Raw genomic sequence first — 20,217 nt, forward strand, 5'->3', positions numbered from 1 at the left:
TCTAGAAATGAAAATGCCTATTGAGAAAAATACCGTGGGGCTTCAGTGGTGCTTTACTGCTCTACTGGCTGACACAGGAGACTCAGGTTCAATCACTGGTCCAGGAAGATCCCAAATGCTATGAAGCAAGTAAGTCTGTGCTCCACAAATATTCAGCCTGTGCTCCAGAGCCTGGGAGCCGCAACTACTGAGGCCCCCAAGTCCTAGAACCCATGCTGCACAACAGGTGACGCCACCACAATGAGAAGCCCACACACCCCAAATAAAGAGGAGCTGCTGCTTGCTGCAACCAGAGAAAAGCCCAAGCATAGTAACAAAGACCCAGTGCGGCCAAAAGTTAAAAAAAATTTAAAAAGAAAATTTGCTGAATGAGATAATAGCAAATCAGAAAGTGAAAAGATTAGTAATCTTGAGGACAGAGCAAGAGACACTGTCCAAGTTGAAACAAGGAGAGAAAAAAAAAAAGGGAAGAAAGCATCAGTTAGCTGTGGGACATTATCAAGAAGCATAATATATGAATAACTAGTACCAGAATGGGGAGAAGGCAATGGCACCCCACTCCAGTACTCTTGCTTGGAAAATCCCATTGACGGAGGAGCCTGGCAGGCTGCCGTCTATGGGGTCGCACAGAGTCGGACATGACTGAAGCGACTTAGCAGCAGCAGTACCAGAATGAGAAGAATGAAGAAACAAAACAAAAAAAAATATCTGAAGAAATAATGGACAAATTTCTTCTACATTTGATAAAAACAGTAAAGCTTCAAACCAAGAAGTTCAACAAACCCCAAGCCTAAGAAACATAAGGTACCTAGGTACATCTTACTACAAGTGCTTAAAACAAATGATAAAGAGATCTTAAAAGCAGCCAGAGGAAAAAAACATTATTTTCGGTATAGTGAAATAAGGATAACAGATTCCACATTGGAAAAATGCAATGAGATGACAGTGGTGCAGTATTGTTATACTCCCGGGGAAAAAAACAGAAAGAAAAAAAAAAAGGTGTTGATCTCAATTTCTATATCTGGCAAAAATATATTTTAAAGTATTTTTTCAGACATACAAAAGCTGAAAAAAATTTCATCAGTGATATAGCATCACAACCATTACAATAAATACTAAAGTAAGTATTTCAGGAAAAAGGAAAATACCAGATGGAAAAAGAATTCCAAAGGAAAGAAGAGCCCTAAAAATGGTAAATATGTGGGTAAATGTAAGAGATTTAAAAAAAAAAAAAGTTCACTGTACTTAATTGGTCAGTCATGTCCAACTCTTTGTGACCCCATGGACTGCAGCCCGCCAGGCTCCTCTGTCCATGGGGATTCTCCAGGCAAGAATACTGGAGTGGGTTCCCATGCCCTCCTCCAGGGATCTTCAAACCCACGGATCAAATCCAGGTCTCCAGCATTGCAGGTGGATTACTTACCATCTGAGCCACCAATCCCCTTAAAAGACAACTGACCACATAAAGCTGAAAAAGTAGAAATACATTATGGAATTTTAAACACATGTAAAACCAAAATGTATGACAATAGCACACAAGCTGAAAAGAGAAAATCCAAGTGTACCGTTACAAGGCACTTACATGAAATGGAGAGTGGCGTTTTACTCAAAGTAGATGTGATAAGCTAAAGATATATATAGCCACTACAAACAAGCAGCAAAATTTTTTTTCAAGCTACAGATAATTAATTCTCCAATAAAGTATTTATTGAGTATCATAAAAATACTCAAATACAAAAGAAGGTAAAGAAAAAAAAAAAGAACAAAGAACAGATGTAACAAATAAGAAACACATTACCAAGAAGGAAGATTTAAACCCAACAAAATAATCACATTAAATGTAAATGGTCTAAATTAACAGCAGAGATTAGAAAGCTGGATTTGAAAGAAAGAAAAGAAAAAGCAAGGTCCAACTATATCCCATGTACCAGAAATCCAGCTTAAATGCAAATAGGTAAAAAGTTTTCAAATGGAAAAAGAGAAATAACACTAACACTACTCAAAACAAAGCTAGAATGGCAATACAAACAAAGTAGACTTCAGAGAAAAGCATATTACCAAAGGTCCATTTCGCAATGACAAAAAGATTCATCAAAAGATAATAATCGTAAATATGCATGCATCGAGTAACAGAACTTCAAACTACCAATATATGAAGCCAAACTGATCAAACTACAAGGAGAAATTGGCAAGGCCACAATTATAGTCAAAGATTTCAACACCCTTCTCTCAAAAATGAAGACAACAAGCAGACATAAAATATGTAAGGATACAAAAGGCTTGAAAATTTTGTCAGTCAACTTGATCTGATTAGTATTTACAGAACACTCCACCCAACATTCTTTTCAAGCACACATGAATCATTTACCAAGAGAGATGATACTATCATAAAACAAGTCTCAATAAATTTAAAATGACTCAAATCATGCCATGTATGTTTTATGACCACAGTGAAATTAAATCAGAAGTCAACCTCTGAAAAATACCTCAATATTGGGAAACTTGTGTACATACCTTTAAATAACCAACAGATTCAATGAAGAAACCACAAACAAAATCAACAAGGATTTCTGAATTGAACAAAAATGAAAACACGAATATAAACATTTGTGAGTTGCACACCAATCACTATTTAGAGGGGAATTTTATAGCATTAAACATTTGTATTAGAAGACAATAACAGAATAAGTTTACATTTTAAGATTCTAACAAATCAAAAGCAAATAAAATACAAAGTAAACAACAAAATGGAAATAAGAACAGAAATCACTGAAACTGAAAACACAAAATTAATTAAAAAAAAATCTGGCTCTTTGAGAATAGCAACAAAACAAATTTGTAGCCAGACTTAACAGGAAAAAAAGTGAGAAAATACACAAATTAACAGTCAGGAATGAGAAAGAAAACATTACTACAGATCTTAGAGATATAAAAAATATAATAAATGAATATTATGAACATGTATGCCCCTGGATTTAACAATTTAAATTAACAAGTTCCTTGAAAGATACAAACAACTGATGCTTACTCAAAAAGAAATAAATAAATAAAAGAAAAAGAAATAATAAATTAAATAAATAGAATTTAAAGCTAAAATCTTTCCCATAAAGAAAACTCCAGGTTTAAGTATGCTAGCCACTTAAATTCATCTTAAGTTTAAGATATCAATACATGGAGAGGTCAGGTATTTATTAACTATCATGTACAAGCATTACAGATAGAAATTTGATATGGTTATGTTAGTATTTCAGTAAAATCATTCTGGAAGGAAGCTGTGTAGAGAACTGGTTAATATGAGGCTAAATTAAAATCAAAGAGATCTGGGACTTCCTTGGTGGTTCAGTGGTTAAGACTCTGCACTTCTGCAGGGGGCCCAGGTTTGATCTCTGGTCAGGGAACTAAGATCCTGAATGCCTCAAGGTCAAAAGAAAAAAAAGGTAAAGAGACTAGAGACAATAATGAAATGATGAGGACATGAAATAAGTCAGTGGCAATGAGCATTTTTATTAACTCAGAGTAGGTGTTGGGATAGGGCATTAATAAAAGAGATAACTAGTAGAGAGAATAAGCAGATGCAGTGACTGACTGGACATAAAAGGTATGGGGAAAAACAGAGTAAGGATATTCCATGATTCCCAGCCTGAACATTAGAAAAGCCATTGACTAGAATAGGCAATACAAGAGGAGAAAAGATATGTTTATTCTTCAACATATGGCACATTTACGACAGCAGGCTCACTCACATACAGCCAGACATCTTGGGAGTGTGAAGTCAAGTGGGCCTTAGGAAGCATCACTACGAACAAAGATAGTGGAGGTGATGGGATTCCAGTTGAGCTATTTCAAATCCTAAAAGATGATGCTCTTAAAGCTCTGCACTCAATATACCAGCAAATTTGGAAAACTCAGCAGTGGCCACAGGACTGGAAAAGGTTAGTTTTCATTCCAATCCCAAAGAAGGGCAATGCCAAAGAATGCACAGACTACCACACAATTGCATTCATTTCACATGCTAGCAAAGTAACACGCAGAATTCTCCAAGCTAGGCTTCAACAGTACATGAACCAAAAACTTCCAGGTGTTCAAGCTGAATTAGAAAAGGCCGAGGAACCAGAGATTAAATTGCCAACATCCACTGGATCACAGAAAAAGCAAACGAATTCCAGAAGAATATTTACTTCTGCTTCACTGACTACGCTAAAGCTTTTGACTGTGTGGATGACAACAAATTGGAAAATTCTTAAAGACAGGGGAATACCAGACCACCTTACCTGTCTCCTAAGAAATCTACATGCAAGTCAAGAAGCAACAGAACTGGACATGGAACAACAGACTGATTCCAAATCGGGAAAGGAGTACGTCAAGGCTGAGTACTGTCACCCTGCTTATTTAACTTATTTGCAGTGTATATCATGTGAAATGCCAGGCTGGATGAAGCACAAGCAGGAATCAAGATTGCCGGGAGAAATATCAATAACCTCAGATATGCAGATGACACCGCCCTTATGGCAGAAAGTGAAGAGAAACTAAAGAGCCTCTTGATGAAGGTGAAAGAGGAGAGTGAAAAAGCTGGCTTAAAGCTCAACATTCAAAAAACAAAGAGATCACAGCATCCAGTCCCATCACGAATAGGCAGGCACACAATGGAAACAGTGAGAGAGTGATTTTCTTGGGCTCCAAAATCACTGCAGATGGCGACTACAATCACCATGTGAAATTAAAAGACGCTTATTCTTTGGAAGAAAAGCTATGACCAACTTAGACAGCATATTAAAAAGCAGAGACATTACTTTGCTGACAGAGGTCCATCTACTCAAAGCTATAGTTTTTCCAGTGGTCATGTATGGATGTGAGAGTTGAACCATAAAGAAGGCTGAGCGCCACAGAATTGATGCTTTTGAACTGTGGTGCTAGAGAAGACTCTTGAGGGTCCCTTGGACTGCAAGGAGATCAAACCAGTCAATGCTCAAGGAAATCAGTCTTGAATATTCACTGGAAGGACTGATACTGAAGCTCCAACACTTGGGCCACCTGATGCGAAGAACTGACTCATTTGAAAAGACCCCAATGTGGGAGAGATTGAAGGCAGGAGGAGAAGGGGACAACAGAGGATGAGATGGTTGGATGGCATCATCAACTCAATGGACATGAGCTACAGCAAGCTCTGGGAGATGGTGAAGGACAGGGAAGCCTAGTGTGCTGCAGTTTACTGGGTGGCAAAGAGTCAGACATGACTAAACAACAACCATGGTACATGTAAACTTTCAGAGGCCAAAAGGTAGACTCTTGTGTGTGTGTGTGCACTCAATTGCTCAGTCGTGTCCAATTCTTTGTGATCCCATGCACTGTAGCCCTCCAGACTCCTCTATCCATGGGATTCTCTAGGCAAGAACACTAAAGTGGGTTGACACTTTCTCCTCCAGGTGATCTTCCCAACTCAGGGATCAAACCCATGTGTCCTGCAGTTTCTGCATTAGTGGGTGGATTCTTCCTGAGACACCTGGGAAGCCGAGCCTATTTATTTGCTCTATCTCGTTTAATGAGTCTGACCTACTTTCTTCAGAAAAAAATTGGGGAATGTGAAGCTCTCTCCCTACCTTTTCCCTTTTTGTTGTATGTGGCTGTAATGATTCAATTCTTTACTGAATTCTGCTTATTACCTATGTAACATCCTTTGCCTCCTTTTAAAGTTTTCACTGTTTGCCATTTTCTGGCTTTCCTGACTCCACTTGAGAATTGTTATTTTTTTTACATTTTTAATATTTATATTATTTTATTTGGCTGTGCTAACTCTTCATTGCAGCATGCGGGCTCTTTACTTGGGCATGTGGGATCTACTTCCCTGACCAGAGATTGAATTCAAGCCCCTTACTTCGGGACTTCAGAGTCCTAGCCATTGGACCACAAGGGAAATCCCAAGAATTGTACTTTTATTTTCTTAAGTACATCCTTTTCAACTTGGTTGAACTGCAGCAACTTTTTTTTTGGCAAGTCTTATAAGCCAGGCCATGTATCAAGTGTTTCACATATATTAGTTCATCTCATTTTCAAAATTTTGCAAAGTATCTCCATTTTATGATTAAATAAAACTAAAACTGTGAAGAAAGCTGAGCACCGAAGAATTGATGCTTTTGAACTGTGGTGTTGGAGAAGACTCTTGAGAGTCCCGTGGACTGCAAGGAGATCCAACCAGTCCATTCTAAAGGAGATCAGTCCTGGGTGTTCATTGGAAGGACTGATGCTAAAGCTGAAACTCCAGTACTTTGGCCACCTCATGCGAAGAGCTGACTCATTGGAAAAGACCCTGATGCTGGGAGGGATTGGGGGCAGGAGGAGAAGGGGACGACAGAGGATGAGATGGCTGGATGGCATCACTGACTCAATGGACGTGAGGCTGAGTGAACTCCAGGAGTTGGTGATGGACAGGGAGGCCTGGCATGCTGCGATTCATAGGACTGCAAAGAGTCAGACACGACTGAGCGACTCAACTGAACTGAACTGAAACCTGAAAAAGATTGCATAGTGAGCTGAAAATTAAGACAACTGGTGGACTGAAGAATTGAAATTTGAACCTAGATCTGTAGAGCACCAAAACTTGTGACACATAACTTTCATAAGCTTTCTGCTACCTTTAAGAGGCCTCTTGCTGAATGTTTGACCAAGGTGATTTCATTCATGAACAAGTGTGCCTACTACATGTCTTCAAAATTTCTGTAGATACACTTTTAATAGCCCCTTTCCCTACTGCTTCTAAAACTGGAAAGCTGCATACAGTGTACTTTTTCTCCTTTACTTCCTCTCATTAAATGTCAAATTTAATCATGTTATGATTATTATCAGGTAGTGGTTCAGCCACAGCCATTTCCTGCCCCAGTTTCTGTTCAAAATGAAGTCCAACATATTTTCTTTCCTAGTCTTCTAAAATTACCTGTTTGAGGAAGCCATTTTTTCATCTGAAAACTCACCTCTATTATTTTGTGTCATTTACGCATCTACATGACACTTAAAAAGTTGGACTAAAAAGGCAGCTTTCCAAAACGTCATTTGACTAAGTATTTTCAACTTAGTTATATGATTTTGGTTATCAGGTGATCCACATTTATAAATCCAATGTGAGTATTTATGGTTCTGTGCTGTCCTGAGGAGAAGACATAAGCATGGGACTTTTTCTCAGGTTTTCAAGGACAGTCTCAATTTAAAACATTCTGTTAGACTGTCACATCTCAAGTTTTGGCTCAGAAAAGATGGTAACATATATGCCAAGGGTAATGTGCAATATTGACTCTACGTGGCAACAGGGTAGGTCAGGTTAAGGAAAGGCAATCACTTAATTAAGACTATTTTACTTTTAATTTCTTTGGTGGCACCCCACATCCTACAGAATCTTAGTTCCCAACTAGGGATCCAACACGCACCTCCTGCAGTGGAAGTGTACCACTGGACATCCAGGGAATTCTCGAGATTATTTTTCTTTTTAAAATAATCCCAAAATACTTCCCTTGAATTAGTCTTCTTTTACTGGTTAGGATGAAATACCATAATGAAATAATGAAATAGTTGCTTGCCTGAACACATTTGGAAGTCAGTTTTAGTAAGTATTAAAAAGTAAATATTAAAAAAGTAACAATTCACACTCTTGAGATATTCTTATAAAGTATATAATTTCTAACTACTAAAATTGCCCAGCCACATTTCTACACAATTATCATTTACATTTGGCCTTTGCAAATACTTTGTATACAGAGCCACAATTACTTGCCATTCCCATAACAATCCATATTCCCGTTCTGAGACCCTGCCTCTGGTTCTGTGTGTTCTATCTGTGTTGATGCCCTTCCTCCCCACTAATAAAAGTTATCAGTCACCCTTTAAGGCTCCAGAGATAGCACCCGGTAAACCTCCAACCCATCTCAACTCTTCAATTTATTTGTTTTTTATTCCTCATTCAGGACTTTATTCATCCAATACCAATAAGCCAGTACTTTACAAATTTTGCTTAATATTAATACTCCCCTTTGAAGTATTATTCTCTCCACTTAACAGGTAAGGAAACTAAACATGAATGAAATTTGATATCATATTCCAGGTCACAAAGCAAAACAGGAATTCAAATGCTGGTCTGAACTTTAACTCAATTCTCTTTCCATGAAACCACAGACTTTATGGCACTCTCTTATAGTACAATATACACTGTATTGTATTACCATTATTTGTTCACATCTCTCTCTCTCACTAAAGGGATGTTCCTCAAAGACAAGGAAGGACTCCACCCTTACATTCCAGCAATAGTCAACAGTGCTTACTGTACAGTGATCGCAAAGTGTTACCAAATATTAAGTTTATTCTGCAGCATTATTTTCCACTGATCAGTCGCCTTCAACCACATCTGTATGAAGCCATTTTTACTGTGATGGTAAAATACAACAGTTTGGAATACAGGCTTTGTAATTAGATCGCTTAGATGTGAATTTCACCTCTAAACTTATCTGAGAAATCTTAAACACATATGTTAACTACGTTAACTCATAGGAGGACAGTAATCACTGTAGCTACCTCTTTTAGGATTATAATGATTAAATGAGGTAATACAGAGGCAAATGAACTATTTTTTTGATCCTCATTTTTTTCTACATGCTACCCTAAATTTTCTTCAGCTCAGTCTAGGGAATCCTTTTTCATTATAAATTCTTGAAATGTTGGTATTACTCAAGTCATAAAGAAATAAATAATTCCATTTGCAGCAACATGAATGGACCTACAGACTGTCATACTGAGTGAAGTCAGACAGAGAAAAACAAATACCACATGATATCACTTATATGTGGAATATTTAAAAAGGGTACAAATGAACTTATCAACAGAACAGAAATAGTTACAGACGTAGAAGACAACTTATGGTTATTGGGTGTAAAGGGGAGGGATAAATTAGAAAACTGGGACTGACATATAGACACTACTACATATAAAACAGGTAATAAGGATTTACTGAACAGCACAGGAAACTCTACTCAATACTTATAATAGCCTACACAGGAAAAGCGTCTAAAAAAGAGTGGATATATGTATAACTGATTCACTTTGCTGTACACCTGAAACTAACAACATTGTAAATCAACTATATCCAATAAAAACTTAAAAAAAAAATTCCTTGCAATTTTGAATGAAATGGACTAGCCAAAAAGGTTCATGGCTTAAAAATTGGTCAGGTCACTTAACTTGACTTTTATAGCCAACTGGCCAGTGCCAGTTTGGATTCAAAAAAAAGTTTATTCTTGGAAGCCTGACCATGCAAGAGTGTCCCCATTGTATATTATATTTGCTCACCTCATTTTCAAGCCCTACCAGAAACTTTGAAAATTAGAACACAGACACTTTCTACTTTATTACCACCTAACTTAATACTGCCACCTCATGTGAAGAGATGACTCACTGGAAAAGACCCTGATGCTGGGAGGGATTGGGGGCAGGAGGAGAAGGGGACGACAGAGGATGAGATGGCTGGATGGTATCACTGACTCGATGGACATGAGTCTGGGTGAACTCCAGGAGTTGGTGATGGACAGGGAGGCCTGGCTGCTGCGATTCATGGGGTCGCAAAGAGTCGGACACGACTGAGCGACTGAACTGAACTGAACTTAATACTACCTAGGATGCACACAGACAACTAAATTGTGAGGGAGGCATGCTCTTTTCCCAACAAGAAAACGCTCCTGGAACCACCTGTGTTCTGGCCTCAGACATAACTCATTCTCCCCACACCTGCAAGATTTCTCTGGAATCTAGAGGATAAGTCACCGCACCGGAGAGGGACTATCCACTGCCATCCCTTAAACTTAGCAGCGGTTACTCCAAAAAGTTAGGATTTTATATTGTTATGCTATTTTTATGGATCTTTAGACTAAAGTGTGTAATTTCCAAATTTTTAGAATTTCCCCCTTAAAGCTTTTAAAAGCTATCAGTTTGGGGGGAAAAAAGTTTTTTAAAATACATAACCCCTTGAAACAAGAGCAAATACTAAAGCTACAGCCACAATCTCAAAGGGGGCGGGGGGACAAATTTTCAAAAGTCTAGTTGGCTAAAGCTAAACAAAAATTATAAAATCAAAGTACCACAAATAACAGACTAATATCAAAGTAAGCAGGATATACTATTAACAAACTAGGCAAGTGTAAATGACAAAACACTTAATACAGTCACACGAATTTTTAAATTACTTGGTACATGTCAATAGATACTGAGATTAAGAAATTGTCTCAGATTCTGTAGTTCCCTACTCAGTACATGTTGTTATAAAGCAGGTCCTTTTTTGAGGGGGAGGGGGACCACACTAAAAATTAAAAGGGTATCAGATTACCGACAGAATACTCTCCAAAGTTCTAAAAGGAGACACTGCATTAGAAAGCCATGACCTGAAGGAACAATACCAAAACACTGGCTGTCAACATGAGACAGAATAAAATAAGAAAATGTGAAGCACGCCGATGGACCGCGGCATTGTTTCCAGACAAGAAATACCCCTTTAAGGCCCACGCCAAGGATTTCAGCACCCGCTCCGCAGTCAGTCCTGGAATCAGAAAACTGTTGCCCTCTCAGTGAGGGCAGGGCAGCGACCCCCGCCAGCCGGCTTTCAGCGCGCACAGAGTCGCCCCCTTCTTCAGAGCTCGCTGCTCCGGCCGCTAGCTGGCCGCTCCCCTCGGGCCGGGACTCGGCCACCCGCTGGCCGCACACGCCCTCGGACCCGACGCGCCCCCAACAGAACGCCACGGGAAGGAAGCGAAGGAGAGGGGCCTTGAGAAGGGGCGGGAGGAGCGAGAGGCGGCGCTGCGATTCGGGTCGTCACCATCCACGCTCGAGAACTGCCCGGGTTCAGGAGGAGGAAAACTGAGCCTCCGCCGCCGGCCAAATGATAGGACCCCGGAGCGCAGGTGCCGGCGGCTGCCCGACGAAGTCACGGGCCGGGAGGACGATGCGTTGACCCCGGAGCCCCCACCTCCATCCCACTCGCCGCTCTCCTCGCTCATCCACCTTCATCTTCGGCTTATGTCAGAACCCAACGACCTCCACACGGCCCGCCCGAGCGTGGAGGTGATGCCGGCTCTTACCTTAGGAAAGGGCGCGGCGCCGTGCCGCTAGAGGCGGCTAGGGTGCGCGCGGGAGACACCGAGGCGAGCGCCACCGCCGCCGCGGGAGCCTGAGGAGTCACAACGAAGCTGCCCGCGGGCGCGCCGCCTCCAGATCCGCCGCCCCACCCCCTCTCCCGCAGGATTTTGCGCCGGCGTCTCGGCGCTCTGACTGGTAGAGCCAGAGGAGGGGAGGGGCGCCCCGCGGGGGCGGGGCTGAGCGCTGCAAAGTCTAATTGGCATCTGTAGGCCCAATGGGACCACGGACGCTCCCGGCTTTGCTTAGACTGACTTTCCTGCTAGCCCGTAGCAGTCAAGAGGCGGGCCCAGTGGCTTCTTTTATAGCCATCATTTTGACAAACCGGATTGTACGAAAAAGTCGGTTGGTTTGCACTGGCGGCTGAATGGCCCAATTAATTCAGGGGAGGGAGCTTCTGAGCTCTCTGATTGGCGTTCTCTCTACCTATAGGAGAGGCCCAGGCGGTTAGACCCTGCCCCGGATGTGGGCGCGGCTCTGAGGTACACCCAAGAGAGCCTGTACTGTGGTCGTTTGAGGAGGCGGAATTGAGGTCCCTTTTTCTTGACTATCATGTGATGGCTTCTGGATTTAATGGGGGGAGAAGTGTGGAAAAGGCCAAGGATCCAAACTGGCGAATTTCCTGATCTTCGAGCCCCTCTCCGCTCTCCAGACAGCGGAACTGCCGGGTGAGTCCAGGGCTCCGACGAGCCGGCATACCCCGAAGTGCACTGGCCCCCCGCCCCCTACCCTGTGTCTGCCTCCCTCGTCGCCGCGCCCATCCCCTCACCCTCCAGACCCAAATACACCGGAGTGGCACCAGGCTTCTGTTTGCGTTGTGGATCATATCGTACAAGAACTGCGTTCAACTCCAAAATGTACTGGGCCCGCAGTGCAGAATGGGGGGAGTTCGGATAGGGCGCCGCTGTCGGACCGTCGGCGTTTGAAGTTGAAGGGTAAGGATAGTTTAGGAACCCCCTTAGGAACGCCCTGAAGTTCTAGAGACAAGTAGGCCCGAAAATCAGGTAAATGTAAGCAGAACGCTGTTCCTTTGAAGGATGGTCAGGTTGGCCAAGGTTGTTGAAGTAGGTACCTTTCGAAAGTGACTCATTATCTGGAGGAATTCTTTGTTGTGGGCTCATTAAGCAAAACTGTCTTTGGGATAGGACGAGTTCATATGGAAGTGTACTGACAGTCGCGAGAAGGAAAATGGAAATGGTGTGGCAACCACCACGGACAAGTTATCGGGTCCACCCACACCTGATACCGAGATGCTGGACCTGTGTGGGGGCAGGGCCCTTTAGATTTCCATTTAGGGGCAGCGCAGGTGTTAGGCGGATAGGCGGTATATACTTAACTGTCTTCAGGTGCAAAACATAATCACGAATGAAAAATACTTTAAAAAATTTTGGAGTATGCAGCTCCCCCACCCTCCTTAAAAGAGAAAGAAGAGAAGTAGTAGGAAACAAATATAATAAATTAATGGAGGTTTATTAATAAATCGGAGTTGTTTGTCATCATTGTACCCCAGCACCCATGATCCTTCAAGCATCATTTAAATATCAATAGAGTGCTTTTAGTGAAAGTGCACACAAAACTCTGTTGCATCCCACATAAAAAAAACTTGTAGCCACAAGGTTGTTTTTTTGCAGTCGTTTGACCTCCAATCTTAAAGCACCTGCTTTGAATGCAGTTACCCTTATTGAGTTACTACTCAGACCTATGTTGAGGGGGGGAAGTGGAAAGCTTGACTCATTTAATGGCTGGCTGATAGAAGTTATGTTTAAGCAAATGTATTATCATAAACTTTTTTAAAAGTTAACAAAAACGGCCAGAGGGATTGGAAACTGGAATTGAGCAAATTCAATTTACAGTATGAAACCCATCTGTAGTTACTAATCAGTACATACCTCTCCACCTCTTCTTCCAAATTTGGTTCCACATCCCATTATGGCAGCCTCTGGCCAGGAAAGGACCAGCACAGAAAATGCCTTCCTGGGAACAAAAGCATCTGTTTTTCATACTGCAGTATGAAGTATCTTCACGCTAAGTAAACAAATTGAGTGCAAGCAGATGGGTTATATAGAGGAAAGAAGGGAGCTTGGAGACTCAGATCATTACTGAAATGAAACAGATATATATACTCTTGCACCATGATAGCTACCCACTGTTTAAAGTAGTAAAGATGTAACAATCAAAGTTAGTCCTAAAATATAACTACTTAAAGATGATAGGCTAGGACATTTGATTTATCTAGCCAGTTTCCTCCCTTTTTCCTTATTTCTTGTCCTCCTGCATTTTTACTTCTGTTACCATCCCCATTACCTGCTTATCTTTTCCTCTTGCAATCTCCTATGCTGTCTCATCCTCAGTCTATCATTCCCCAGTGGCTTATTTCCTTTTGTTTATAATTTCTATCCTTTACTGAAAATCTCTTCTTGATCCTTCATCATTATCATTGTAAGTCTTACCTTTCATTTTCTCTTCTCCCAGTGTTTCAGAGGAATAAAATGTCACCTGTTTGCATTTCGTTATCTTCTGTTAGCTCCTCACCTAACTTCATGCAACCTTGCTTCTGACTTGCCATTCTGTTTACCCTTTTTCCAGATGGTCACAAGACTGATATAAAAATTGGAATAAATATGGAACATACTGTAAACCTGTATGTGAAGATTAAATGTGTTTATACTTAAGTATTACAGATTGATGGATTCCTATCAAAATTCCGAGTTTTTTAAATTTAGTGATTTTAGCATTGAAAAACTGGAAGGGCCAGTAAGAGAAAATATTTTGGAGAAGAAAATAGTAAGTAGATACTAGGCCTCCCAGATATTAGAATGTATCTAGTAACAGTGATACAGTACTAGTGCAAAACAGACATTGATCAGTAAGACAGGATAGGAAGGTAAGAAATAGCTCCAATTATTAAACAATTTAGCATCTAATAATCACAAGTTTTTTAAGTGGTTTTGATTATTGAGTAGCAAGTAGTAAAAAAGCTATATACCACAAACCAAAAAATGGGTATTACTAAAAAGTTTTAGACTAAGAAAATAGGTATTTATAATAACTTTGAGAAAATTTGATTAAAAAATGTAAGACCCATGGATTAAGCTATACGAAAATCCAGTGTTATCAATGGGTTCTATGTTACTTAGCCCAGTGAACTCTGTACAATCATAGTTCTACCTAACGTTGTAATTTTTTTTAACTGTTCCCTCCTTATTAAAACTCCTCTCCTGGCTTTATACCACCCTTTCTTTGATTTTGAATGCTTTTTCTTAGTATTCCTTGATAATGAAAATTAATAGGTGTGCAAATGTACAAAGAAAGGTTAATTAAGAACATCCCTGAGGTACAGGAAAAAGATCCTGAGTGCCTGCATTTGTGTGAAAAACAAGAAAAACAGGCTGTTTTTAAAACATCTTGAATAGAACTTATACCCAGTGGATATACTAAAAATTGTATTTTGTCACAGCTGTATGGAATGATGGATGTGATGTTGTCAAAGATGGCTACAAATTTGATGGATTATGAAAGGGAGATGATAAAGTGTTTTCAAAATTAGGAAATCTATGAGAGAAAAAGAGCCAGCTTTGTAAACCAGGAATAGAAATAATTTTTTTCTGGTACCAAAATTTAAGATCTTGACTTTTTTTTTTCCTTCTCTTAGGGTATATTTTCCTTTTTTCGACCCTGCAACAGCTTCTTTAAATTGTTTAAATGAGAATGTCCTTGGCTCAGAGAGTACTACTCACCTGGCTTTTCACATTACTCTTCTTGATCATGTTGGTGTTGAAACTGGATGAGAAGGCACCTTGGAACTGGTTCCTCATATTTATTCCAGTCTGGATATTTGATACTATCCTTCTTGTCATGCTGATTGTGAAAATGGCTGGACGATGTAAGTCTGGCTTTGACCCTCGACATGGATCACACAATATTAAAAAAAAAGCCTGGTACCTCATTGCAATGTTACTTAAATTAGCCTTCTGTCTTGCACTCTGTGCTAAACTGGAACAGTTTACTACCATGAATCTGTCCTATGTCTTCATTCCTTTATGGGCCTTACTGGCTGGGGCTTTGATAGAACTTGGATATAACGTCTTTTTTGTGAGAGACTGACTTCTAAGGACATCAGCTCATTTTATTGCTGTTCAGCAAGCTATTATTAAAGTGTACTGAATCTTTGCAAGCTTGAAGAATGCCAGAGAACTGAGAAAAATACCAAATGTAATTTTATACTGCTCCCATTAAAATAGTCTTGGTGACTTCTAGTTGACCCCAAACTTAATCATTCAATATTTGAGTTATTAATACCCTTATTGTTCTATATGAATAAAGTTTGTTTTGGATCTTATGTTTCTACTTGACTCTTGAATAATCTGCTTTACGTATGTGGTCAATATTAAAAGTACGTAAACAAAGTAAGTAAAAGCCTTTAGTAAGTAAAGTAAAAGTAAGTAAAAGCCTTTAAAGTAAGTAAAAAGCCTTTAGTCTACACATTTGAATAGACATTTAATATATCATGGCCCCATTATGACCATGTAAATAGTCATTTGTGCTTCTCAATTATGAAGAAAACCTAGTTACTGAAATAACTGGGGTGCCACTTAAGGTTTATATTCAGAAAGAATCTAAAAGTTTTGAGTTTTTTCATTTGTGTTTTTTATCTAGGCTACCTTCATTGTTATCTTCGCCTTCCATTTGGAACAAATAAATTAGAGATAGAATATTAAAAACTGAGCAGAAGCTTGCCTCTTCCTAATGTTAGGGGAACCATCCATCCCATTTATGTCAGGACAGTCCAGGTTATGCCTATTGGTCTGGGGTCTCAGGGACGTAGTTCCCCTTTAATTCTTACAAGTGTCTTGGTTTGAAAAATTACAGATGCCCCTACCATAGTACTTAAACAATTCCAGTGAAACATAGGTGGCAGTAGGGCTTCCCCAGTGGCTCAGAATCGGCCTGCAGTGCAAGAGATGCAGGGTTGGATCCCTGGGTCAGGGAATATCCCCTGGAGAAGGAAATGGCAATTCACTCCAGTATTCTTGCCTGGAGAATCCCATGGAAGCGACTTAGCAGGCACATAGGTGGCAGTACTTAAAAGAATTCCGGAGTCCACAACCCGAAAGCAGGGTCAGGGTGGTTATTTTTGCCCTATACAGTCCTCTTAGCTTTGGGAGTCTCTAAAGTACTATTGTGTTCATTTTAAAAATATCTAACAAGAAAATGATTTCTGGCTGCTAGTACTTGAGGGTGTTACTAGCTCAGTCGTGCCCAACTCTTTGTGACCCCATGGACAGTAGCCTGCAAGGCTACTCTGTCCATGGAATTGTCCATGCAAGAATACTGGATTGGGCTGTCATTCCCTTCTCCAGGGGATCTTCCTGACCCAGGGATCAAGCCCAGGTCTCCGCGTTGCAGGCAGATTGTTTACCATCTGAGCCACCAAGGAAGCTTGAGAAGATTGCTTAGAGAATTGTGATCTAGTTCTCCCTGGTGGTTTAGAGGGTAAAGCGTCGGCCTGCAATGCAGAAGACCCAGGTTCAATCTCTGAGTCAGGAAGATTCCCTGGAGAAAGAAATGGCAACCCACTCCAGTACTCTTGCCTGGAAAATCCCCTGGACGGAATAGCCTGGGAGGCTGCAGTCCATGGGGGTCGCAAAGAGTCAGACACGACTGAGTGAGTTCACTTTCCTTTCCTTCCTTCTTTGTAGACCGATAACGTGACAAAGTTTCAGACACAACACTACAAACTAATACTGCTTAACTCTTCATTTGAAACTACAGAGCTAGGTTAAATGAAAAAACAAAAAAAAAGATTACAAATGTTTTCCTGTCTTATAATTGGTATATATTAGTATTTTGGATATGTAAAAATAGGATTAAGAAGATAGTTAATATGGGGAACATAATGTTGCAAGACTTAACTAGGTATTCCTAATTCAGTTGAGAGATCTAAACTGTTTGTCTCTGGAATCTATTAATTGGGTACATTCGAAGTAGAATAAAGCTTTTGTGTATGAGAAACCAGGTAAGATTTTGTAGTTCAGGAAAACCTGTATTTGTGAAAGCATCACAAAGTATAATCTCTCAGAGAGAAAAGGAGAAGGAACAGCATCACGTGCAAAGAATCAGCTAGGCCAGGAGTCAGTAAGGTTATTTTGTAAAGGGCTGTATAGTAAATACTTAAACCTTTTGTAGGCCATATAGGTTTGTCACACCTATTCAGCTTAGTTCATGTGGTAAGAAAGCAGCCAGACCCTAGCTATGTTCCAATAAAACAGTTTATGGACAATGAAATTTAACATTCTATGATTGCCACATATCAAAATATTCTTTTGATTTTTGTTTCAACTGTTTAAAACTGCAAAAACCATTCTTACCTTATAGGCTATACAAAAAGCAGGTAGTGCTCTAGATGTGACCCATGGGCAAAGTAGTTTGCTGACCTCTGAGCTATAGGCCATAAAATAAGCAAAAGTAGAAATTTTTATGACACTACTAAGAGGAGAGGTGGGGCTGGTCTCCAAGGAAAGGAAAAGAGGTTTAGGTAAGAATTTTATGTAAAAGGCAGCACAATAAGCAACCTGTTTACACTTAAGTATCAACCAATCTTAAGTGTCTAAAAGAATCCCAGAAAGTAGAACTCCTCTTTCTTAATTTGCTCAGTCATGTCTGACTCTTTGCAACTCCACGGAGTGGAGGCTGCCAGGCTCCTCTGTCCATGGAATTCTCCAGGCAAGAATATTGGAGTGGGTTGCCATTTCCTTCTCCATAATTTGGTGTACTGCCTCACTAAATAAGCAACTTAACATAGCAGTATTATTGATGTGTGCCTCCCTGATCTGGACACCAGATATTTTTGTTTTTTCCCCACACCACCAAGGAATTAACTCAGTTCTGACACTATGTGGAGATAGAAGATAGACTCATATCCCATAAGCTAAGGTTCAGTCTCAGAAGACTGCACATTTTCCTTCCCCTCCCAACTTCAGATGCCAACCACATTCAGGTTGTCACCTTGCTTCTGACCTACTTGCTCTAGATTGCAGGTTCCCATGACCCTCTCAAGTTTAATTAATTTACCAGAACAGCTCACGTAACTCAGAAAAACATTTTACTTACTAGAACACCAGTTTATTGTAGGATATTAACTCAGGAACAGCCAGATGGAAGAGATTCACAGGGCAAGGTATGGAGAAGGGGTGCAGAGTTTCCATGCTCTCTGTGCACACTACTCTTCCCCCATCTCTTCATGTTCACCAACCTAGAAGTGTTCTGAACCCTGTACTTTTGGGATGTTATGGAAGCTTGATTACATAGGCATGATTAATTAATTCATTAGCCACTGGTGATTGAAATCATCTCCAGCCCTGGGGGAGAGAAGGGGACTGAAAGTTTCAACTCTAATCACTAGGTTGGTTCCCCTGGCAACTGGCCTCAAACCTAGGACCTTTCCAAAAGTCTTCTCATTAACATAAATTCAAAAGACACATTATTCACAGTTATCACTTGGGAAATTACAAGGGTGTCTAATTCCTGTGCAAGGAACAGGGATGAAAACTAGATATATATTAATACTTCTTAAAAGTCATTATCACCCCAGTCTCAGTAATTGGGATATACTTTAAAACATTAATGAAAGACATAGACATGACATTATACTTAATTAAAGGAAAAGCAAAACTAATGTAGTAATACAGTAAGTACTGCAGAAAGATTTTAGCTACAGGATACTTCCTTTATAGTAGAGATGTTTACTGATGGTATTTATAAAAAGAACACACTTTGCTTTGAGAAAGAAGCTTGGAATAGTGAAGCCATTAATTACCAGGTGGTAACATAACAGGTTTGGAGAAGGCGATGGCACACCACTCCAGTACTGTTGCCTGGAGAATCCCATGGACGGAGGAGCCTGGTGGGCTATAGTCCATGGGGTTGTGAAGAGTTGGACACGACTGAGCGACTTTGCTTTCACTTTTCACTTTAATGCATTGGAGAAAGAAATGGCAACCCACTCCAGTGTTCTTGCCTGGAGAATCCCAGGGATGGAGGAGCCTGGTGGGCTGCCATCTATGGGGTCGCACAGAGTCGGACACGACTGAAGTGACTTAGCAGCAACGTAACAGGTTAGAATAGGGGTAGAGGCAGAGAACTGCAGGCAGCCTAGAACAGTTTATGCTGTTTTAAGAATCTAGATGAGATGAAGATCTGTGACTGTGAACATCTACTATAACGAAGAGCAGACAAATTATAAACAGTTCTGGGGTCAACGCAAGAAAATATTTAAGGATACACTGTAGAGCTGATCCTTGAACAATGTGGGGTTTGGAGCACTGACCTCCATGCTGGCAAATCCACCTATAATTTACAGTTGGCTCTCTGGCCCTCCACATTCAAGATTCCACATTCTTGGATTCAATAACAGGTGTGTAGGAATATGGTACAGGTTGAAAAATGTGTATTAGTGGACCCTAACAGTTCAAACCTGTATTGTCCAAGAGTCAACTGTACAAAGAGAAAAAAATATAGAAATCAGATTACCACGACATGACTGTGTAGAGTGATACAACAGCAAAATTAGGAAGGAATGAAACAGCTAATTCTTGGGGACAAGGGTAAAGAGAATTTAGATTTGATAGCATGGATCATTAGGTGGCTCAGACGGTAAAGCGTCTGCCTGCAATGCAGGAGACCCAGGTTCGATCCCTGGGTCGGGAAGATCCTCTGGATAAGGAAATGGCAAATCACTCCAGTATTCTTGCCTGGAAAAATCTCATGGTTGGAGCCTGGTAGGCTACAGCCTACGGGGTTGCAAAGAGTCAAACACGACTGAGTGACTTCACTTCAAGAAACCAAGGCTGACTGAAGTCATGGTGTCATGAAGATAGTTCAAGGACATAACCTAAAGACTTAAAGGGAAGAATCACAGAGACCCCCTTAAATGGTGGTGGTGGTTTAGTTGCTCAGTCATGTCTGACTCTTGCAAACCCATGGACTGTAGCCCACCAGGCTCCTCTGTCCATGGGGTTCTCCAGGCAAGAATATTGGGGAGGGTTGCCATTTCCTTCTCCA

At 40.5% G+C, this 20,217-nt stretch overlaps 2 protein-coding genes across 6 annotated transcripts in view; one reads left to right on the plus strand and one right to left on the minus strand.

Moving 5' to 3' along the window:
• PHTF2 (putative homeodomain transcription factor 2) overlaps positions 1–11,277 on the minus strand; it is a 136,667-nt gene extending 125,390 nt beyond the window's left edge. For 4 of the 5 annotated variants that reach the window (XM_055590157.1, XM_055590155.1, XM_055590154.1 and 1 more), the window contains exon 1: positions 11,103–11,277. The gene's annotated coding sequence lies outside the window, so the exon portion shown is untranslated. The remainder of the gene's footprint in view (positions 1–11,102) is intronic. The other variant, XM_055590156.1, reaches the window with a different exon arrangement.
• A 197-nt stretch (positions 11,278–11,474) lies between these two features.
• Positions 11,475–15,496, plus strand: TMEM60 (transmembrane protein 60). The gene is made up of 2 exons (XM_055590159.1): positions 11,475–11,825; positions 14,810–15,496. The coding sequence occupies exon 2, from the start codon at positions 14,860–14,862 to the stop codon at positions 15,259–15,261; it is 402 nt and encodes a 133-aa protein (XP_055446134.1). The 5' UTR covers positions 11,475–11,825; positions 14,810–14,859; the 3' UTR covers positions 15,262–15,496.
• The last annotated feature ends 4,721 nt before the right edge of the window (positions 15,497–20,217 follow it).

This window comes from Bubalus kerabau, chromosome 8 (assembly GCF_029407905.1).
Source record: "Bubalus kerabau isolate K-KA32 ecotype Philippines breed swamp buffalo chromosome 8, PCC_UOA_SB_1v2, whole genome shotgun sequence".
Taxonomy (NCBI): domain Eukaryota; kingdom Metazoa; phylum Chordata; class Mammalia; order Artiodactyla; family Bovidae; genus Bubalus; species Bubalus kerabau.